The sequence below is a fragment of the Myotis daubentonii genome, chromosome 15 (genome assembly GCF_963259705.1).
Source record: "Myotis daubentonii chromosome 15, mMyoDau2.1, whole genome shotgun sequence".
Lineage (NCBI taxonomy): Eukaryota > Metazoa > Chordata > Mammalia > Chiroptera > Vespertilionidae > Myotis > Myotis daubentonii.
The window spans coordinates 25,488,008-25,512,270 of record NC_081854.1 but is presented as its reverse complement, the minus strand read 5'-3'; the positions used below and the strand labels follow the sequence as shown (position 1 = coordinate 25,512,270).

Genomic DNA, 24,263 nt, shown 5'->3' with positions numbered 1-24,263 from the left:
GGGCTGGCTCCATGGCTGCCGCCCAGAGGCTGGCCCTCAGTGGCCAGCCGGGCATGCGTGAGGCTTGGCTTCCTTTGTCGCCGGGGTGATGAAGGAAGCCAAGTGTCCTGCCCGCTCAGGCCTGCTCTGTGAAGAGCCTCTGCTGGCGCTGCCACCTTTGTGGCTATAGGCACCTCCATATTTGTCACGGAATGATGGTTAATTTGCATATTACAATTTTATTAGTATAGATAAGATATAATCATTCCACTATTTTGAGGGCATTTAACTTAAATGAGATTTGTGAAATCTTCACAGTTACTTATATACTGTGAATAGTTATCATCTTTCACTGTCTACTTTTCCTTGGTCCCGAAATAAGAGAGCTGATGGAGCCACGCCAGCATGGCTCAGTAGTTGAGCATCGACCTATGAACTAGGAAGTCTCAGTTTGATTCTGGGTCAGGGCATATGCCTGGGTTGTGGGCTCGATCCCTAGTGGGGGATATGCAGGAGGCAGCCAATGAGTGATTCTCATCACTGATATTTCTCTCTCTCTCTCTCCCTCTTCCTTCCTCTCTGAAATCAATAAGAATAGATTTTTTTAAAAAAGCTGACAGAGGCTATATCTTAGTCACATAAATGTGGCCCATAACCAACACATATTGTTCAACCTCAAAATGAACCATTTTACAGTTATTCATCTCTCATAAATCACCTTGCAAAAATGAAGAAGTTTTGATAGTGTGAAATATTTTATGACTTTAAAGAGGGGGTGACATTTAAAAGTAGAAAAAAAGGAAACTACCCAGTTTAATAAAAGAGATCAAAGCTATCTGATCTTTGGCTCCTGTTAATGAGAGGATCTGCCCTAGCCAGTTTGGCTCAGTGGATAGAGCATAGGCCTGTGGACCAAAGGGTCCCAGTTTCAATTCCAGTCAAGGCATGTACGTCGGTTGCAGGCTCCTCCCTGACTTGGGCCCTGGTCAGGGTGCATGCAGGAGGCAACCAATTGATGTGTTTTTCTTACATCAATGTTTTTCTGTTTTTCCCTCTCTCTTCTACTCTCCCTAAAAATGAAAAAACATCCTCGAGTGAGGATTAACAACAAAAAAAAACAAAAACCCACAAAAAACCAAAAATGGATAGAGGGAATTTCAACTTACCTGGGCCATCGCTTTTAGAACTACCCGATCTACTCAGATTTCTCTAGGTTCTTCTCTTGGACTAGTAGAGTCCTGAAAAAGCAGAGGAAGATGGAGCAAATCTCATAAATTAAGCTTGCTTCAGTAATCCTAAATAGATGAGCTGAAAAACAACTGAACTTCCAGTGTTCCTGCTCTGCTTCCCCTGCTCTCCCTGGGTCTTCCCACACAACACTAATGCAAAGAACTACAGAGTTAACAAAACCCAGCCCCTCCTTAAACCCTAGGGAATCCAAAAGATGGTTTCATGCAGATGTGCTCCAGCACTGACACAGAACCCATGCACCTCAGCAGAAGGGATTCTGGCCTGAACAGTCCCCTATCTTGTTTCTGATAGTCTATACCAGTGATGGCGAACCTTTTGAGCTTGGTGTGTCAGCATTTTGAAAAACCCTAACTTAACTCTGGTGCTGTATCACATATAGAAATTTTTTGATATTTGCAACCATAGTAAAACAAAGACTTATATTTTTGATATTTATTTTATATATTTAAGTGCCATTTAACAAAGAAAAATCAATCAAAAAAATGAGTTCGCATGTCACCTCTGACATGCGTATCATAGGTTCGCCATCACTGGTCTATACCCTAGATAGCTCCCCATCTGTACCAAGCAGATCTTCCTTTGCAGCTGCAGCAAGGAGGATCATAATTCATACCCACTTTACCCTCTAAGGCTGAGGACAGTACCATCTTGTGAAAAAAGACATTCTTAGACAATGTCTTCCAGCTTCTGTGGTCTCTACAGGCAAAATCTCTTGGGTACTTCCCTGGTTTAGTTTTTCTTTCTAAGTCCAAAAGGGTACCATGCTGCCCATACCACCAGAGACTTCGTCAAAGCCTCCAGTCCCAGCTGGACTCACTGGACAGGAGCAAGAAAACCACAGTAATACAGGCATCTTACAAGCTTACCTGAGTGGCAACTCAATTTGTAGCAGCCTTTTGGCCCAGCACTTCTTATTTTCCATTTAAACCCTCCCTATTGCTTTCCTGCAGAACATGGCTTCCTCACTGACTAGCAGTTAGCACGGCAGAAGTTCTATGGAGAATGGTCTGTACCCCCAGGTACTGAGATCTCAGGGGTTTTAAGGAAGGTAGCAAGGTTGGTTTTAATTAGAGGGGCAAGAAGCATGGTGAGGGTGTCAGGAGGAAGACTAATGTAACCAATGGGGGTGGTGTCGAGGAAAATTTCCTGTAAGATACAGAACATGATTTGGGATCTAAAAATCAGAAAATTTAATAGTCAGGAAAGGCACAGAAGAGCATTCTGAGCAGAGTAAAAAGCAGTGGCAAAACGGTGGACCAACTATATGGTGTGTTTGAGGAGCATTTGGAATGACGTATATAGTTTGGAAAAGGTCTAGATCAGTGTGTGCTGTCCAACAAACTTTCTATGATGATGGAAATCTGTATTGTCAATAATGTAGCCATTAGCCCCATGTAGCTAATATGACTGGATAATTAAAATTTTTACTTAATTTAATCCAAATTTAAATTCAATTAGCTCTAGAACTTGGGCAGTGGTTCTCAACCTTCTGGCCCTTTAACACTAGATTGCCCAAGGAAGTCATTTTGACTGCTTTTTAATTTCAATTAGAAAAACAATTATGTATATAAGGACACAATGTCTTAAAATTTTGTGACTTTTTGTACAACATATAAATGCGTTTATTAATAATTGTAGTTACCTCCCCCTCCTTCATTTCCGGTATAATATATGTGTTATACCTATATTGCCCAAAAGCAAAAGCAGTCATTTTGACTGCTTGGGAAATTTTAAATAATCAAATGACACTTATTATTGAATTGAGTAAATTTCTTATATGACCAGTTCAGCTCTGTATTGAAATAACAGTTTTCATTTTTTTTCGATTACCGTCACATGATAACATACAAGTAAGTACATGATAAATTGTCGATACTTGATAAGTTGCAGTTGCTCAATAAGGTAAACAAGTACTTGGTATTCGAATCTATGCAGTGATACTTGTTCTAATAGGTTGTTTATTGTATTTCTTTTGCTCCCTAAATTCATGAAAGAAATGTCGAAGAGAAGGGAGTTACTGGAAAAGCTAACGAACATAAGTGAAGAGTGCTCCGATATAAAATCAGATGCAGCAAATTCTGAAGTATCATCTGAAAATGAAGCGGATTATATTCAAAGTGAAACATCTGACACTGAAGATAGCGATGAAGAGTCGATCACCAATGATGAAAAGGAAAGTGCCATCAATATGCCCAGGAAAAGGTGCAGGGTGCTAAGTAGTTCAGACTCTGATGAAGAAACTGAACACACCGTTCAGGAGACCGAAACAGCTGCCGATGGTACTGTGTGGTCAAAATTTGACGAAGGTGGTATTCCTGGAAGGTTACCATCTACTTGTATTTTCAAGGGTGTGAAAGGGCCAACAGGCTACGCAAAAAGGAACATTATGGCAGATAATCTTACCAGTGCATTCTCGTTGATAATAGATAACTATATTATCAAACATATAAAGAAGTGCACAGAGGAAGAAGGCCGAATTTTGAGGAACGACTGGACAACAACATTACCGGAAATACGTGCATTTACTGGGATTTCATATGCTCGTGGAGCCTACGAGGCAAAAAATTTAAAACTCAGTTATTTATGATCAGCAAAGTGGGGTCCCGAATTCTTCAGGAAAACTATGGCCAGAGAAAAGTTCAAGCAAATCCTACGATTTATTCTTTTTGACAGAAGAACCGAAAGAAGTAGGCACCTACAAACAAATAAGTTTGCCTTGGTTTCGGAAGTATGGGACAAGTTCATTGAAAAGAGTCAAGCTTGCTATCAACCAGGGCAAAATATAACAGTTGACGAGCAATTATTTCTGTCAAAAGCCAGGTGCAGGTTTACACAGTATATGCCTAATAACCCCAACAAATTTGGCATCAAATTCTGGCTTGCATCAGATGTTAGTAGCAAATATGTTTTGAATGGTTTTCCTTATTTGGGGAAAGATGAACAGCAACCATCGTCAATGCTTCTCAGTGAACACGTTGTTCTGAAACTTGTCGAGCCATATACAGGCTGTGGAAGAAATGTCATGACCGATAACTTTTTCACTAGCATGTCACTCACGACAAAATTACTGGCCAAACAAACAACTCTAGTTGGAACTATTAGAGGAAACAAAAGAGAACTACCCAAAGCAGCCAAACAAACGAAGGATAACATGCCTCGTGTTTCCACTCTGCTATATAAATCAGAGAATTGTGTTCTTACAATATATAAAAGCAAACCAAATAAAGAGTAGCTGTTCTAAGTTCTAGGCATAAATTTGTGAAAATTGATAAGAGTAATAAAAAAATGTTACCGGAATCTATTCAATTTTATAACAGCACAAAATTTGGAGTTGATATGGCGGATCAAATGGCCAGAAAATACACAGTAAAAGCTAGTTCTCGTAGATGGCCCCCCCAAATATTTTCCAATATTTTAGATTTGGCTGCTATAAATGCTTGGATCCTTTACAAAGAAACGACAGGAATACAAATACAACGAAAAGAGTTCTTGTTTCAATTAGCAGAACAGCTTTCCACCGAATACAGAGCTGCAAGACAGAGAAATTCATCAGAACATGAAGACCCACAAAGATCAACTGCAACATCATCAAATGCAACCCATTCTAAGAAACACAAAATTTGTCAAGTACGACTTTGCCACAACAACAAAACAAATAATATATGTGAAAAATGTCAAAAGTATGTTTGCGGAAGATGTACACATAAAAAGATTTCCACTTTCATTTGCATGAAATGTACAAATAATAATGCATAAATTATTTTTTTTCCAAGTGAGGTACATTTTTTTTGTTAATATTTACTAATACCTTGTTATATAACTGTAAATACTATACAAAATATTAAAAATTAATTTTAAACAAATTTCTTTACACATTAGTTATTCTTTCACAATGCAGTCATTTTGACTGCTTTTGGGCAATATAGGTATATACTAAATTTCAGTCTTTCTAGTGTTAAATATAGTTCCTTATGTTGTGACCCAACCATAAAATTATTTTCGTTGCTACTTCGTAACTGTAATGTTGCTACTGTTATGAATCGTAATGTAATATCTGATATGCAGGATGGTCTTAGGCGACCCTGTGAAAGGGTCGTTCGATGGCCAAAGGGGTCGCGACCCACAGGTTGAGAACTGCTGACTTAGAGGATGACAGTGCTGGAGATGACATTTAGGGGTTGGAAAATGAAAGTGTATGAATGAAATAAAAGAACTATAAGAGCAAGGACCAGGTCTCATCATCACTGTGACTGGCACTTGCCACGGTGTCTGAAGGCTATAGGTGACCAATGAACACTGACTGAATATATAAAAGTTTGGTTTTCATTAATTAATAAGTAGAAGACCACTGAAGAATTTAAAGAAGGAAGTGATAAGGCCAATATGACCAGATTATTTTATTGGAGAGGAGTAAAACTGAAGTTAGGAATATCAACTGAAAGGTGCTTGTACTTTCCCAAGCAAACTAAGGATCTGCCCTAGGATAGTTAGTGGAAACAAGAAGGAAGGGGATACATTCAGGTATAGAGAAGAAGTAAAATCTAGTCCTGTCCAGTGTGGCTCAGTTGGTTGAATGTTGTCTTGTGCACCACCAAAAGGTAGCTGGTTCGTTTCTTGGTCAGGGCACATGCCCAGGTTTTGGGTTCAGACTCTTGTTGGGGTGCATATGGGAGGCAACCAATAGATGTTCGATGTTTCTTTCTCTAAAATCAATAAAAACATATTAAAAAAAAAGAAGTAAAATTAACAGGCTCTGGCATCTAATTGGACATGCCAGCAGAGAGAAAAAGAAATCAGGAATTCTCTCTTATTTACTAAATTCCTACTTCAACTGGCATTTTCTTGTCTGTGAGGAAGATAATAAATGTGAGATTTACTGTCTCAGTAAATCTTTTACATTCTAATGGAAAGAGGAAGTAGCAAATATACTGTTTAAAAAAAATATTTTTATTGATTTCAGAGAGGAAGGAAGAGGGAAAGAGAGATAGAAACATCAATGATGAGAGAGAATCATTGATCGGCTGCCTCCTGCACGCCCCCCACTGGGGATCGAGCATGTGCCCTTGACCGGAATCTAATCTGGGACCCTTCAGTCCGCAGGCCTGTGCTCTATCCACCAAGCCAAACCGGCTAGGGCTATACTGTTTTTTTTATATGTCAGGTGGCCAAAGTTTTATGGAGAAAAATAAAGAGGAAGGGGATAGGGAATTTGGGGGCAATGGAGGGTAGCCTGAGACTTTTTATTGAGAAAGTGATATATAAGAATGAAGTGAATGAGCAATGCAGATATCTACAGGAGGTACATTCCTAGTAAGGGGACAACAATTGCAAAGGCTCAAGGCAGGAGCAGGCTTTCTTTGATCAACAGAGGAGACTAGAGTGGCTGCAATGAAGTATATGAGAGAAAGAGGGTCAGAGGCTCATCTGGGTCAGAGAAGTAGCTGGAATCTGGATCACATGGGGCTCTATGTCATTGTAAGAATTTAGGTTTTTACTCTTGAGTAAAACAGGAAGCTACTGAAATGTTTTTAATCTAAGGAATGACATAATCTGATTTACACTTAAAATGATTACTCTCGGAGAATGAACCAAAAAGGATAAAAGGGTGGAGGAAGCAGGGAGACCATGAGGTCACTGCAGTAATCCTGGCAAGGGGGAAGTGTGATTTGCATTAGGGTGGTGGTGGAGGTGATGAGAACTGATTAGATCAGATTCTAGAATCTAGAATCTAGATATTCTCTGAAGGCAGAGTTGACAGGATTAGCTAATGTTAGATATATAAAAAAATAAAGGCAAGATGACACTAAGATTTTGGGCTTGAGCAACTAGAAGTATGAAGTTGCTATTTTTTAACATGAAGGACTGCGCGAGGAGGAGGTTTGGTGAAACCACTATGAGTTCTGTTTTAGACCTTAATACTTGAGATGATTATTACATACCCAAGTGGAAATGTCAAGTGTCCATTAGACATTTGGTTCTGGAGTTCAGGATAGAGTACAAATGTAGAAATATAAAGTTGGAAATTACTGATGTACAGATGACATTTAGAGCCCTGAGACTAAGTAAGTGCACATACAGAGTGAGTGAAATTAAGGAAAATGTCTGTAAAAAATAATATAAACAAAGCCACTTTATAATTCTTTTTTTAAATATTTTTTTATTGATTTTTTAATAGAAAGTAAGAGAGAGCAAGAGTTAGAAACATCGATCAGCCGCCTCCTGCACACCCCCTACTGGGGATGTGCCCACAACCAAGGTACATGCCCTTGACCAGAATCGAACCTAGGACCCTTCAGTCCGCAGGCCGATGCTCTATCCAATGAGCCAAACCAGTTACAGCTACAAAGCCACTTCAAAATGGAATGGAAGTTGCCATCCCAGAGGAACTGCCTTGTATTCTTACTCCTCAAACCTTTGGAATGTTAAAACTGGGTAAATAACCTTTGGACTGGGACTAAAGCAATACTGTATCTCAAACAACTGTTTGCAAAGATAATAGGAAAGCAGATATCATGATTATTGAATTGAAAATTAAAAACATTCTTTAGAATTAGCATCACTATATTAGTTTATCTGCACTTATAGAAATGCCTTCCTTGTAATTTTCCCTTTCCCTTTCTCTTGAAAACATTCTTTGCCTTTGTCTCCTAATCTGAACACTGATTCAGTGCCAGGGGGCTTAGATTTGGTTGAAGAATAGAGTGATGAAAAGATAAAAAAGGAGTCTGAAAAGGAGAAACTACTGGGATAAAAGGAAAAATAAGAGACTTGGGCTTCACTGGAAGCCCAAAGAAGAAAGTATACCAAGAAGGAAGGCGAGAACAGTAGCCAAATAAAAAATGAGAACTGTCCACTTGGCATTATAGAGATCATTAGAAATCTTGACAAAAGCTGATTCTCTGGAGTGGAGGAAACAAAAGCTTGGGTGGAGTGGGGTTCAGGAGAGAATGGAAGTGGAGACAGAAGAGCCATCGCTTTCAAGGAGCTGTGCTGAAAAGAACAGGAAAACAGAGGTAGCAGTGGATATGGGGTCCAGGCAGAGTTCTTTGTTTTGAATGTGGGAGAAATTCCGGCATGTTTTATAGTAATGGGAATAATCCATAGAGAGAAATTGATATGACAGGAACACAGGAGACAACTGCTGGAGCAATGATCTTGAGTAGGAGAGAGGGGATGGGAACTAGCACTCAAGTGTTGAATTACAGAAGATCACAGATAGCTTATCCCTGGGGAAGGCAGAATACATAGTTATAGAAATGATTCCCAGGATTCCAGGGTGATGTGATTTGGTGCCATTCATATATACTTTTCATTTACTTTTATTTTTACAACCACCCTGTGGGTTAAAGTTTATTATATTTCCCACATTATACAGAAGAGAAGCTAGAATGCCTGCGAGGTGATGAGATTCACCCAAGGCCACAGTGCTAGTAAAATCTGAGATGGGATAAAAACCCAAGTGTTCTATTTTACTACCCATGGAAGTTTCTATCAGAGTAAATTGGTTCCCTGTGGTTACTGCCATTAAGAATGAACAATAAATCCCAGAGTAGAAAGGGGGCAACTGAAAGAGTTGGGGGTTAATGAGAGAAGGAAACTAGAACCTCTGTAAGTGCTTTGCCACAGAAGACAGTGGTTTTGTGACAATAGTTTCTTCTAAGAATTATTAGAGAAGGTATCAGATGTGTTAGAAATCGAGATAGCGGAGGTGGTAGGGAGCCTAAGAGAACATCTCAGAATTCAGAGGAAAAATACACAGAAGAATGAATTCTGAAAATAAAGATCAGAGATATGGAAGAGAGAAATCCAGAAGACATAAAATAGAATAAAAGTGATTAATAGAACAGCTGGAGAAATAATGAATAAAATATTTTCTGGAGGAAATGAAATACTTGAATCTTTAAATTAAAAAGAATTCTTGAGCACTTATAAAAATTCATAAAGAGCCACATCTAGATGCATCCTGATAATAATTCTGAAATTGTACTTACCAGTAGGATATTCATTAATCTTAAATGCCCATGGACTATTTAGAACTCACCAGGCATGTTCCCTTGGAAGCTCTGTATGCTCTTTCTGGAACGCTCTTCCACCAGACAGCCATAGAGCTCACTTTCCCTCTTCAAGAAGGTTTTTGCTTAAACTTCACCTCTGTAACCAAACTATTAAAATATTACCCATTGTCATTCTCTCTAGCCATCCCTGCTTTATTTTTTTTATAGCTCTCAGTGCTACTAAATGTTGTACTATACATTTGCTTGTCAATTATTTGACTCTTCCACTAAACTTAAACGCAGGGATCTTGTTGGTATGGTTCATTATTAATTCTTCAAGACAAAATATTGCCCTAACCAGTTTGGCTCAGTGGATAGAGTGTCGGCCTGCAGATTGAAAGGTCCCAGGTTCGATTCTGGTCAAGGGCATGTACCTTGGTTGTGGGCACATCCCCAGTAGGAGGTGTGCAGGAGGCAGCTGATTGATGATTCTCTCCCATCAATGTTTCTAACTCTCTATCCCTCTCCCTTACTCTCTGTAAAAAATCAATACAATAAAAAAAAAATCAATACAATATATTAAAAAAAAAGACAAAATACTGCATGGGAGGCACTAAGCACTGCAATGAATACACAAGATCACAATGAAAACCTTACTGATCAAAGTAGAAATTTCTCAGTCTATCTTTTGTCAGCCAAAAAGAAGTTCTAGTTTGATAAAATATTTACTGTACAAAATTAAATACTGTAAAAATATTTCAGATAAATATATTTTATGAACACATGACACAAAGGCAGAAAAACAAAAAAGAAAAAACATATTCTTGAGAAGATTAAAAAGTTCTACCCCCAAATATTAAAATCAAAATGAAAAGGCAAATGAAAACAACAAAAACCCTTCAAACTGCTTTTTTTTAAAAAAAAATATATTTTATTGATTTTTTACAGAGAGGAAGGGAGAGCGATAGAGAGTTAGAAACATCGATGAGGGAGAAACATCGATCAGCTGCCTCCTGCACATCTCCTACTGGGGATGTGCCCACAACCCAGGTACATGCCCTCGACCGGAATCGAACCTGGGACCTTTCAGTCCATAAGCCGACGCTCTATCCACTGAGCCAAACCAGTTTCGGCCAAACTGCTTTTAAAATTAAATTTTCAGGAAAAAAAGCAGTAATTTTAGGTAAATGAGCAATGGTTATGCATGGGCAATTCCTAAATAATAAAATGCCTCAACCTATCAAAAGTTTTTAAACTTTAGTAATGAAGGGAGTGCATTAAAGTAACAAGAAAATATCCTATCTAATAAAAGAGAAACATGGTAATTAGCCATACGTCCGCTATCCTTCCCATTGGCTAATCAGCGAGATATGCAAATTAACTGCCAGCGAAGATGGCGGCCGGCAGCCAGGCAGCTTGAAGTGAACATGAGGCTTGCTTGCTTCAGTGACGGAGGACTCCAACGTTCCCCGCCTGCCTGGCAGGCCTCTGAGCTTGCAGTTTGAAACATTGTTACATATATAGAAGCTAAACAAAACCCCAGAAACCTGCTTTCAGCCAGCCTGGATCTCAGAGCTGGAGTTGAAACAGTGTTTCGATTATAGAACCCAAACAAACCAGATACCTGCTTTTAGCAGCCAAGCCTCAGAGCTAAAGCTGGACCAGAATAAAAAAAAGAAAAAAAGGAGCGGTTGGGAGCTTCAGTCAACCCCAGCCTTTAAACAGCCCTCAGCCCCTCACCCAGACTGGCCAGGCACCCCAGTGGGAACCCCAACCCTGAAGGGTGTGTGACCAGCTGCAAACAGCCATCATCACTCATCCAGGCTGGCCAGGCACCCCAGTGGGGACCCCCACCCTGATCCAGAACACCCTTCAAGACAAACCAGCGGGCCCCCACCCATGCACCAGGCCTCTATCCTATATAGTAACAGGGTAATATGCCTCCCAGCACTGGGATCAGCGTGACAGGGGGCAGCGCCCAAACCCCGATTGCCCTGTGGCTCTGTGTGTGACAGGGGGTGGGGCCACAACCTCCCTATCCTCCCTGCTCTGCTCGTGACAGGGGAAGGCGCCCCAACCCCCTTATCAGCCCTGCTCTGTGCCTGATAGGGGGGAGCTCCCCAACCCCCTGATCGCCCTGCAGCTCTATGTGTGACAGGCTGCGGTGCCCCAACCCCCTGATCGGCCCTGCTCTGTGTGTGACAGGGTGCGGAGCCCCAACCCCCCCCCCCCCCCCCACGGGCCCTGCTCTGTGTGTGACGGGGTAGAGCCATAACCTCCCCATCGGCCCTGCCCTGAGTGTGACAGTGGCGGCGCCCCAACCCCCCCCTGATCCGCCCTGCTCTGTGTGTGACAGGGGGCGGTGCCCCAACTCCCCTATCGGCCCTACTCTGTGAGTGACAGGGGGGAGCTCCTCAACCCCCTGATCGGCACTGCTCTGTGCGTGACAGGGGGGAGCTCCCCAACCCCCTGATAGGCCCTGCTCTGTGCGTGACAGTGGGGAGCTCCCCAACCCCCTGATCGACCCTGCTCTGTGCATGACAGGGTACGGAGCCCCAACCCCCCTATCGGCCCTGCTCTGTGAGTGATAGGGGGCAGCGCCCCAAGCCCCTGATTGGCCCTACTCTGTGCATGACAGGGGGTGGTGCCCCAACCCCCCAATCGACCCTACCCTGAGCGTGACTGAGGGTGGCATCGCAACCTCCCGATCCGCCCTGCTCTGTGCATTACAGGGGGTGGTGCCCCAACTCCCCAATCGGCCCTGCTGTGAGCCCGACCAGGGGCTGCACCTAGGGATTGGGCCTGCCCTCTGCCACCTGGGTGCAGGCCTAAGCCAGCAGGTCATTATCTCCTGAGGGGTCCCAGACTGTGAGAGGGCACAGGCCGGGCTGAGGGACCCCCCGCTCCCCCATGAGTGTACAAATTTTTGTGCACCGGGCCTCTAGTCATTTTATAATTATCAATTTGGCAAAAATTTAAAAGATTGCTGATGGGGGTTGGGTAGAGGTGGAGGAGGGCATAGAGTGGATAAATGATGATGGAAAAAAACTCATAAAAAATTGGTGACACTCCACAATAGCATATCATAAGAAAATGGACACACACGGTATAGCTAGTGTAAACTTCCCACAAGGCAATGTGAGCAGAAATTAAACCACTTATGTGCTCTAATGAAGCATTCCATATGAGGCTCTATCTAAAGATGTATGTAGGGTGCCCTAACCGGTTTGGCTCAGTGGATAGAGCGTCGGCCTGAGGACTGAAGGGTCCCAGGTTCGATTCCAGTCAAGGGCATGTACCTTGGTTGCAGGCACATCCCCAGTAGGGTGTGTGCAACAGGCAGCTGATCAGTGTTTCTCTCTCATCAATGTTTCTAACTCTCTATCCTTCTCCCTTCCTCTTTGTAAAAAAATCAATAAAATATATTAAGAAAAAAAAGATTGGAAGTCCAAAAAGATGAGATTAAAAAAAATGTATGTAGGGTACATGATGAATATCCTGTTAAAAATGGAAACAACTTGGAGAGAGCTTTAAGGTCCTACAAAAGAGGACTGATTAGCCCTGGCCAGTGTGGCTCAGTTGGTTGGAGCATCATCCCATGTACCTAAAGGTTGTGGGTTTGATTTCTGGTCAGGACACAGGTTTGATCCTCAGTCAGGTCATGTACAAAAGGCAACCGATCAATGTTCTCTCTCACAATGATGTTCTTTCTCTCTCTTTCTCAATGATACATATCTTTGCTCATGTTAAGATGTTAAACAATGTTGGGTAAATAAGGTAGGTAATAAAACTCTTTCACATACTCACAACTGTAAACCTACTTTTGCCCCACCCTGCATGTGTAATGAAACCTTATTTTTATAGAAAAAATATACCTGTGTATATATACGCATATGTGTATGCATCAAAGATGGACTGAAAGGCTTTTCAATCAAATTTTCACAACATTTGTCTCTCAGTATATAATTATGGGGGATCTTTGTGTGTGTTTTTTTTTCTGTATTTTCTTTCTTTTTTCTTAAATCCTCAGCCGAGGATAGGTTTATTGATTTTAGAGTGAGGAAGGGGGTGGGGAAAAGAGAGAGAGAGAAGAGAAAAAGAGAGAGAGAGGAGAAACATCGATCTGCTGCCTCCTGCATGGCCACTACTGGGGATTGAGCCAGAAACCTGGGCATGTGCCCTGACCAGGCCAATGCACAACCACTGAGCAACACTGGCCGGGCATGTCTGGGCCAGGCATGTTTTATCCTTAAAGATTCCTTTGGTTACCTCTGGGTTGTGATCTTCAATTTACTTAAGTGCATGTTTTTTCAATAACCATGTATTAATTTTTAAATGTGTATTTTCTCATTAAAAATTTTAAAAAATGTTTTTGTTGATTTTAGAGAGAGAAGAAGGGAGAGGGAGAGAGAGAAACATGGATCAGCTACCTCCTGCACAGCCCTTACTGGAGATTGAGCCCATAATCCGGGCATATGCTCTGACCAGGAATCGAAACAGTGACCTACTGGTACATGGGTCTCTGAGCCACACCGCCAGAGCTAAATGTGTATTTTTAAATTCTGTAAATGTAAGCTTATTCCCAAATAGCAGAGGAACAAGAAAATACTTTTTTTAAAAAACAAGCTCAGGATATTCTAAAAAACAGTTGTATTTTTGCTTGGTTAGTTTCCAATAATTGAAAACTTCTTTATTTCGTAACTATAGTCATGTGTACCAAAGTCTCACCTGGAAAAGAACTAAAAGTCACATGGATATGTCCTCTGTATAAGTGATGCTTCTTTACAGCCCTTCTTGACGGATGGGTTTGTTATGTTTCTGCACCTGTCCTATTTCCTGCAATGTTCTCCAAACAGCTACAGAATCATCATGCTCCATCCACTGGTCATACTTTGGATTTATGATAATGCAAATGAAAACTGCAGGGAACATAGCAATTCAAGGAAATGAATGTATTTCCACAAAATTCTTATGGGGTCAGTCAACTTAGTTATAATATGACATGAAAACAGCTACTCTGGTTATACAAATATCTCCCTCTTATTAAATCTCACAGCATACTACCAGGCTAAGCTAGTGCTATTTATCAACCTTTACTTTGGATATTTGTATGCAAGTTTATACAAATCTCCCTTATAAAATCATTTGCAATTTTAAAATAGTGACTGTAACTTTTTAAAAGTATTTTTTTCTCCCTGAATTCTAGTAGATGCTGCATATTTGCAAATTCTTAATAAATATCTAATGCTTAGCCCTAGCTGGTTTGGCTCAGTGGATAAAGCGTCAGCCTGCAAACTGAAAGGTCCCAGGTTCGATTCCGGTCAAAGGCACATGCCCGGGTTGTGGGCTTGATCCCCTGTGGGAGACTTGCAGGAGGCAGCCGATCCATGATTCTCTCTCATCATGGATGTTTCTATCTCTCCCTCTTCCTTCCTCTGTGAAATCAATAAAAATATATTTTAAAAAAATATCTAGCCCTAACCGGTTTGGCTCAGTGGATAGGGCATTGGCCTGCGGACTGAAAGGTCCCAGGTTTGAGTCCGGTCAATGGCATGTACCTTGGTTGCGGGCACATCCCCAGTGGGAGGTGTGCAGGAGGCAGCTGATGGAAGTTTCTCTCTCATCGATGTTTCTAACTCTCTGTCCCTCTCCCTTCCTCTCTGTAAAAAATCAATAAAATATATATATTAAAAAAAATCATGTAATGCCTAACCCCAAGAAATTCATTATAAAAACACAAGAAGTTGTATGCACAGGAATAGTTTTTGGGACTATTTCACAATTAAAATATCCTATATAATAAAGAGGGAATATGCAAATTGACCATCACTCCGCCACAAAGATGGCAGCGCCCACAGCAGAGGCAGGGGTTTCTGTAACACAAGATGACTGCACCCATAGCAGAGGCTGAGTTCCTGTAATGACCCTTAACGAGCAATCAGCAGGGACCTGAGGCTGCGCCCCCACCCCTGTCCCCGTGGGGATTGACAGGGGACCTCAGGCCACACCCCCCAGCCCAGTGGGGCTTGATGGGGAACCTCAGGACACACCTCCCCACCCTGGCACCAGGCCAGGGAACTTGAGGCCGTACCCCCCACCTGGCAGGGCTTGACAGGGGACCTTAGGCTGTGCCCCCCCGCCTGGCAGGGCTTGACGGAGGACCTCAATGTGCACCCCCCCCCCCCGCCCCAGTGCTAGGCCCGGGGACCTCAGGCTGCTCCCCTCGTCCCGGGTCAGGGGACCTCAGGTTGTGCCCCCCGCCCAGTGGGGCTTGATGGGGGACCTGAGGCTGCACGCCCCACCCGGTGGGGCTTGACAGGGGACCTGAGGCTGCGCCCCCTTCCCAGCGTTGGGCTGGGGGACCTGAGGCTGCGCCCCACTCCTGGCGCCAGGATGGGGGACCTGAGGCGGTGCTCCCCGCCCGGCGGGGCTTGACAAGGGTGGGACTGGCCGGGTCTGGCTCTAGCCCAATAGTTGGGGGGGCTGGCCGGGTCTGGGTCTCGTGTGATTTTGAGGTGCATGTGGGTGGGCGGGGACTTGACTCTGGGTCCCATGGTGCGCCCCAAACTCTGACAGGAGGAAGATTTTCATATACATTTTACTAATTTTCTTTGATCTCTGACACTTCTATTATAGAGAAAGGGCAAATAGCAATATTAAAATATTTCCTCTAATTAATCCCCTTTTAATGTGCATGAATTTCATATACCGGGCCACTAGTATAAGTATAAATACTCTTTAGTAGGCAGTAAAATGAATACATTAAGGCGCATCTCAATAATGAAATACTATACAGTGATTTTAAAATGTAACAATGATATAGTCAATACATTATTAAATGAGGCAGGTCTAATGGACATCCCTGCCTGAGTAGTCAACACATTCTGCAGCTGAACCCAGTGACAGAAACAGAGAGGAACATAAAGGCATGGCAGCTGTGGTCTAGCAGCCGTCATTACCATGCAGAAAACACAGTCCCAGACAAGTAGCTGCCTGCCCTCATCTCCCAGAGAAGTAGCCCCAGCAGACCCTGTAGCTGGTAAGGGTCGGATTACAGCACACACTCTTGGCAGCCCCGACGACTAGAGAGCAAAAACATTTCTCCCTGAGCAGCAGGTGCATACTGCCGCTAAACCCATGAACAGTGGCCAAGACACAGAGGTGTGTCAACTGAAGTTTGGCAGCCACCATTACTGGGAAGAGAACAAGGCCACAAATGCAAGAATAGGCCCAACCTGCCCCCATCCATTGCAGTGGAGTCCAGTGGAGGCACCTGGGACACCTCAGATAGTATAGCACTGCTGGCAGCATCTTGTTGTAGGCAGCACTGGGATCACAGAGGCCCCATCACCCACCACATTTCCTCACTAGGGTAGAGCCCTGAGAAGGAGGTGACAGAGGGGATGCCCACCTCCCCAGGGAATAGAGGGCACTTTCCACAGTGCAGGAAACACCACCCTACAGAGATCCTGGAAGCCCCAGCAGTGCAAGCAAGAGAAAAATAAAAACTTGCACCCCCTACTAAAAAACAAAAGAAACTTTCTTACCCACTTCCTAAAATAAAGTATCAAATACATTTTAAAAAAATCAGTTTTCATTCCCATAAAAGCAGAGACATAATGCATCAGATACCATGAGTAATCTCCAGAAAATAAGCTTAAAGACATGAAATGTGATTTAAATGACAAAGAATTTGAGACTGAAGTTTATGAAAAAATTCCATGTGATACAAGAAAACTCAGAAATACAGTTCAATGAACTCAGAAATAAAATCAACAGAATGAGTACTTTGCCAAAGAAATGGAAACTATAAAAATAAAAATAAAAAATTCTGGAGCTGAAAGAGCTCAATAAAAGAGATGAAGAATGAACTAGCAAGACTTAAGAAGCAGAGCAGTCCTAGCCGGTTTGGCTTAGTGGATAGAGCAGGGGTTCTCAAACTTTTTAAACAGGGGGCCAGTTCACTGTCCCTCAGACCGTTGGAGGGCCAGACTATAGTTTTAAAAACAACTATGAACAAATTCCTATGCACACTGCACATATCTTATTTTGAAGTAAAAAAACAAAACGGGAACAAATACAATATTTGTATTTGCATGTGGCCCATGGGCCGTAGTTTGAGGACCCCTGGGATAGAGCATCGGCCTGAGGACTGAAGCGTTCCAGGTTCGATTCTGGCCAAGGGCACATGCCTGGATTGCAGGCTCAATCCCCAGTGAGGGGCTTGCAGGAGGCAGCCAACCAATGATTCTCTCTCATCATTGATGTTTCCATCTCTCTCTCCCTCTCCCTTTCTCTCTGAAATAAATAAAAATATATTTAAAAAAAGAAAGAAACACAGCAGACCAGACGGAGAAAATAATTAGTGACATCGAAAATATAAATCCAGAAATGATTCAGATGAAAAGCGGGAGATTTGAGAGTAAAAAAAAAGGAAAGAAAGAAAGAACTCTCTGATGGAGAATTATCTGACTCCATCAGAAAGAGCAATATAAGAATAATGGATAGCCTGGCCAGTGTTGCTCAATGGTTGAGCATCAAACCATGCACCAAGAAGTCACTGGTTCCTTTCTGGGTCAGGACACATGTCCGAGTTGCAGGCTTAATCCCCAGTAGAGGGCGTGCAGGAGGCAGCCCATAGATGTTTCTATTTCTCCCCCCTTCCTTCCTCTCTAAAAACTAATAAAAACACATTAAAAAAATAATGGGTATACCTGAAGCAGAAGAGAGGGAATAGAGGGCCTATTTAAACAAGTAGCTGACAAGAACTTTTCAAACCGATTAAAAAAATGGATTCTTTATAAAAACTCTTTACTGTTGAAAGTATTACATATGCTCCTCTTCCCCACCCCCGCCCCCGCCCCCATTAACCACCTTCAGCCTGCCCCCAGGCCTTCACTACTCTATTGTCTATGTCTATGGGTTATGCATATATGCATACAAGGTCTTTGGTTGATTACCTCCCACCCACCCACCCATAGTCCCCCACCTTCCTTCAGAGATTCCACACTCTGTTCCATGCTTCTATGTCTCTGGATCCTCTCCATTCATCAGTTTATTTTGTTAATTAGATTCCACATATAAGTGAGATCATGTGATACTTGTCTTTCTCTGAGTTATTTCACTTAACACGATACTCTCCAGGTCCCTCCATGCTGTCTCAAAGGATAACAGACTCTTCTTTTTTTACTGCTGCATAGTATTCCATGTTATAAATGTACTGCAGCTTTTTTATTCACTTGTCTACTGATGGGCATTTGGGCTGTTTACAGATCTTAGCTATCGTAAATTGTGCTGCTATGAACATATGGGTACATACATTCTTTCAGATTGGTGTTTTGGGTTTCTTAGGATATATTCCTAGAAGTGGGATCACTGGGTCAAATGGCAGTTCCATATTTAATTTTTTAATTAAATCTTTATTGTTCAGATTATTACATTTGTTCCTCTTTTTTTCCCCCCCATAACTCCCCTCCTCCCAGTTCCCGCCCCACCCTCCCCCCTCACTCCCCACCCACTGTCCTCATCCACAGGTGCACGATTTCTGTCCAGTCTCTTCCCACATCTCCCACACCCCTTTCCCCCCCAAGAATAGTCAGTCCATTCCCTTTCTATGTCCCTGATTCTATTATAATCAACAGTTCATTCTGTTCATCAGATTATTTATTCACTTGATTCTTAGATTCACTTGTTGATAGATGCATATTTGTTGTTCATAATTTGTATCTTTACCTTTTTCTTCCTCTTCCTCTTCTTAAAGGATACCTTTCAGCATTTCATATAATCCTGGTTTGGTGGTGATGAACTCCTTTAGCTTTTCCTTATCTGTGAAGCTCTTTATCTGACCTTCAATTCTGAATGATAGCTTTGCTGGATAAAGTAATCTTGGTTGTAGGTTCTTGGTATTCATCACTTTGAATATTTCTTGCCACTCCCTTCTGGCCTGCAAAGTTTCTGTTGAGAAATCAGCTGACAGTCGTATGGGTATTCCCTTGTAGGTAACTGAGTTTCTTTCTCTTGCTGTTTTTAAGATTCTCTCTTTATCTTTTGCTCTTGGCATTTTAATTATGATGTGTCTTGGTGTGGTCCTCTTTGGATTCCTTTTGTTTGGGGTTCTCTGCGCTTCTTGGACCTGTAAGTCCATTTCTTTCACCAGGTGGGGGAAGTTTTGTCATTATTTCTTCAAATAGGTTTTCAATATCTTGCTCTCTCTCATCTTCTGGCACCCCTATAATTCGGATGTTGGTATGCTTGAAGCTGTCCCAGAGGCTCCTTACACTATCCTCGCATTTTTGGATTCTTTTTTCATTTTGCTTTTCCGGTTGGATGTTTTTTGCTTCCTCGCATTTCAAATCATTGACTTGATTCTTGCGCTCCTCTGGTCTGCTGTCGGGCGTCTGTATAATATTCGTTATTTCAGTCCGTGTATGCTTAATTTCTAGTTGGTTCCCCAATATAAGATCGAGGGTCTTATTAGTTTTCGTGTAGATCTCATTAAGTTTATCGGCAGCTTCTAAACAGTTCTTGAGAGATCTTAAAAGTGTGGTTCTGAACTCTATATCTTCCATTGACAATTTTGTCCTGTTTCTTTGTCTCCGCATTTTGTTATGCTTCCTTGGTGCACCCCCTAGTGGTCTTTGTTTGCAGTCTTATAGTTAAATCTTGATTGTTGTAGCTAATTCTAGGGAGGGTTTGACCTCCAGGCCAAGTGGCTATGAGAATCAGCTGTGTCAGCAGTGAGAGAACTTCTGTCCTCTAGGGAGGTGCTAATCTAGCCTTTGCCTGAGGCTATCCGGCAAATGCCTCTGTGCAGGGCTTGGGCGGGTCGCACAGGATCAACAGGGTGGGCCGGAGAGAGCAGTTATGGCGGCTCTCAGTCCTGTCCCCAGGGGCTCTGCCTCTCTGAGTCCCAGCACCCGCTGCAAAGCTCGGAGAGAAAGCTGCACTCGCTCTGACCGAAGCCAGACAGTCCCGCTTCTCCCGTTTGAGTCTGGGTCCCTAAAGACTCGCCTGTATCTGGAGCTCAGAGTCTGCGACTCCCTCCAGATTGAAAACGCCAACCGCGCCCTCCGCCGCCAGCCCGCTCCGCGCACTCCGCACCTCAGAATTTGACTTCAGCACTGCGCCTCCTCTGAGTGTCCGTGTGCGTTTCTCTTTCCTCCTAGTTGTAGGACTTCCACTCAGCCAGCGTTCCTGTGGTTCTGGGTGATGTCCCTTCCGTTTTTTGGTTTCACTTTTGAAGTAGTTGTTCAAAGCAGCAAACTCCAGCGTTAACCTATGCCGCGATCTTGGTTCTCCATATTTAATTTTTTGAGGAAACTCCATACTGTTTTCCATAATGGCTGTACCAGTCTGCATTCCCACCAGCAGTGTACTAGGGTTCCCTTTTCTCCACATCCTCACCAGTACTTGTCATTTGTTGATTTGTTGACGGCAGCCATTCTGACAGGTGTGAGGTGATACCTCATTGTTGTTTTAATTTGCATCTCTCTGATGATCAGTGACTTTGAGCATTTTTTCATATGTCTCTTGGCCATCTGTATGTCCCCTTTGGAGAAGTGTCTATTTAGGTCCTTTGCTCATTTTCTAATTGGATTGTTTGTCTTTCTTTTGTTAAGTTGTATGAGTTCCTTATATATTTTGGATATTAATCCTTTATGATGTATCATTGCCAAATATGTTTTCCCATACAGTGGTCTCCCTTTTCGTTTTGTTGATGGTTTCTTTTGCTGTGCAGAAGCTTTTTATTTTGACGTAGTCCCATTTGTTTATTTTCTCCTTAATTTCCCTTGCCCTAGGAGATGTATCCATAAACATATTGCTATGAGAGATGTCTAAGATTTTGCTGCCTATGGTTTCTTCTAGGATTTTCATGGTTTCACAACATGCTTTTAAATCTTTTATCCATTTTGAGTTTATTCTTGTGTATGGAGTAAGTTGGTGGTCTAGTTTCATTTTTTTGCATATATCTGTCCAATTTTCCCAACACCATTTTAGAAGAGACTCTCTTTATTCCAGTGTATGTTCCTGCCTCCTTTGTCAAATATTAATTGAGCGTAATGGCTTGGGTCAATTTCTGGGGTCTCTGTTCTGTTCTACTGAGCTATATGCCTGTTCTTGTAAGAACTGGATTCTTGAATCTAAGAGGCTAAAAGAACACCTAATTATCTCAATCCAAATTTCTCCAAGGCATATTGTATTAAAACTGTCAAAAATTAATGATAAAGAAAGAATAATCAAGGCAGCCAGGGAGAAGAAGATGGTAACCTAAGGAGGAAATCCCATTAGATCATTATAGGGTTTTCCAGCAGAAACCCTACAAAAATTAGGAAAGAATGGATTTAAATATTTAAATTACTGAAAGAAATCACCGGCCAAGATTAATTTATCCAGCCAAGTTATCCTTCAGATATGAAGGAGAAATAAAGGCTTTCCAGACATACAGAGGCTGAGAAAATTTACTGCTACAAGACCTAAATTATAGGAAACACTGAAGGATATTCTTCTACCTGAGACAAAAAGACAAAAGGATACAAAACTATGAATAAGATGACCAGCATTCAGAAGGAAGTAGGAAATTGTAACTCTTGTTCAGAATAGGATCCTATCTAATAATAGACAAACATGGTAATTAACCATACCTCTGACATGTTTCCCATTGGCTAATCAGGGCGATATGCAAATTAACTGACAACCAAGATGGCGGCCGGCAGCCAGGCAGCTGAAGTGAACAGGAGGCTTGCTTGCTGCAGTTAAGGAGGAAGCCAAGGTTCCCCGCCTGCTGCTGCTGGGCTCTGAGCTTGCACTCTAAGCAACTATGTTGCAATTATAGAAGTTAAACAAAACCTATGCTTTCAGCCAGCCGGCCGGCCGAGCTGGAGTTGCAACAGAGTTTTGATTATAGAACCCAAACAAACCCAGATACCTGCTTTCAGCATCCGAGGCCTCAGAGCTGGAGCCGAGCCTCAGAGCTAAAGCCGGCTCTCAGTTCCATTAACAGCCATAGAAGGTAAATAAATCCCAGAATAAAAAAAAAAAAAAAGAAAAAAAGGAGGGGTTGGGAGCTTCAGTCACCCGCCAGCCTGAAAACGGCCCTCAGCCCTTCACCCAGAGTGGCTAGGCACCCCAGTGGGGACCCCCACCCTGAAGGGGGTGTGACCAGCTGCAAACAGCCATCATCCCCTCATCCAGGCTGGCCAGGCACCCGAGCGGGACCCCCAACCTGATCCAGGACACCTTTCAGGGCAAATCATCCGGCCCCCACCCGTGCACCAGGCCTCTATCCTATATAGTAACAGGGTAATATGCCTCCCAGCACCGGGATCAGCGGAGCTGTGAGGCCTCCCGAACCCGGGATCAGTGGAGTCGCGAGGCCTCCCGACACTGGGATCAGCGGAGCCGCGAGGTCTCCTGGCACCAGGATCAGCGGAGCTGTGAGTCCTCCTGGCACCGGGATCAAGCAGAGCCTCCCAGCACCGGGATCAGCGGAGCAGCGAGGCCTCACTGCCCCTGTGTCAAGCAGAGCTGCGAGGCCTCCCAGCACCGGGATCAGCGGAGCAGTGAGGCCTCCTAGCACCGGGATCAGCTGAGCAGCGAGGCCTGACTGCCCCGGTGTCAAGGGGAGCTGCGAGGCCTCCTGGCCCCTGGAGCAGTGTGACAGGGGGCAGCGCCCAAACCCCCTGATCGCCCTGTGACTATGTGTGTGACAGGGGGCGGGGCCACAACCTCCCTATCCGCCCTGCTCTGTTCGTGACAGGGGAAGGCACCCCAAACCCCTGATCGGCCCTGCTGTGTGTGTGACAGGGTGTGGTGCCCCAAACCCCTCATGGGCCCTGCTCTGTGTGTGACAGGGTAGAGCCACAACCTCCCCATCGGCCCTGCCCTGAGTGTGACGGGGGGGGGAGTGCCCCAACCCTCTGATCGGCCCTGCTCTGTGGGTGACAGGGGGCAGTGCCCCAACCCCCTGATCTGCCCTGCTCTGTGTGTGACAGAGGGCGGTTCCTGAACTCCCCTATTGGCCCTACTCTGTGTGTGACAGGGGGAGCTACCCAACCCCCTGATTGGCCCTGCTCTGTGCGTGACGGGGGGAGCTCCCCAACCCCCCTGATGGGCCCTGATCTGTGTGTGATAGGGGGCAGCGCCCCAACCCCCTGATCGGCCCTGCTCTGTGCGTGACAGGGGGTGGTGCCCCAACCCCCCAATCGGCCCTACCCTGAGCGTGACTGGGGTGGCATCGCAACCTCCCGATCCGCTCTGCTCTGTGCATGACAGGTGGCGGTGAGCCAACTCCCCAATTGGCCCTGATCTGAGCCCGACCAGGGGCTGCACCTAGGGATTGGGCCTGTCCTCTGCCACCTGGGAGCGGGCCTAAGCCAACAGGTCGTTATCTCCTGAGGGGTCCCAGACTGTGAGAGGGCACAAGTGGGGCTGAGGGACACCCCCCGCCAGTGCACAATTTTTTGTGCACTGGGCCTCTTGTCTATATATATAAAACCCTAATATGCAAATAGACCTAACAGCCGAATAACCGGTTGCTATGACATGCGCTGACCACCAGGGGGCAAACACAGAACATGGTGGGTGTTGGCAGCAGGCGGCAGAGCACAGAACATGGTGGGCATCGGCTGTGGCAGGATGGTGGAGCAGGTGAGCGGGGGCGCCAGACCAAGGCAGGGCACCGGTTGCTGTCATCAAGGCGAACTTCTGGTGGTTACTGAAAATTCTTTGCTCCCACATGCCGTGGTCCCACTGGGCACTCGTACCTGCTGCTGGTGCCAGAGATGCTGCTCACACCCACTGCTGGCACCAGCCCCAATCTCTTGGCACCATCAGCAGGTGCAAGTGGTGGCTGCCAGCCCTGATTGCCCCTCAGGGCTTCTCCACCTCCCCCTGCTCCTGAGGGGCTATCGGAACTGGCAGCTGGCTCTCACACCCCACTGCTGGCAACAGCCCTGCTCGCACCTGCTGCCAGCGCCAGAGCTGCTGCTTGCACCCTCTGCTGGCGCTGGTCCCAAACACTCCGTGCCCCGTCAGCAGATG

The 24,263-nt window shown here is 44.0% G+C and overlaps 1 protein-coding gene across 12 annotated transcripts in view; it reads right to left on the bottom strand.

The window, feature by feature from the left end:
* ZNF565 (zinc finger protein 565) overlaps positions 1–24,263 on the bottom strand; it is a 73,185-nt gene that overhangs the window by 24,897 nt on the left and 24,025 nt on the right. For 4 of the 12 annotated variants that reach the window (XM_059666922.1, XM_059666930.1, XM_059666932.1 and 1 more), the window contains exons 2-3: positions 9,272–9,392; positions 1,146–1,217 (exon numbers count right to left, since the gene is read on the bottom strand). In XM_059666922.1, coding sequence (XP_059522905.1) covers positions 1,146–1,154 — 9 coding nt within the window. In that variant the 5' untranslated portion in view covers positions 1,155–1,217; positions 9,272–9,392. Of the gene's footprint in view, positions 1–930; positions 1,050–1,145; positions 1,218–7,169; positions 7,250–9,271; positions 9,393–13,952; positions 14,649–24,263 lie in introns of those variants that run through there. The other 8 variants (XM_059666927.1, XM_059666935.1, XM_059666929.1 and 5 more) reach the window with 5 other exon arrangements.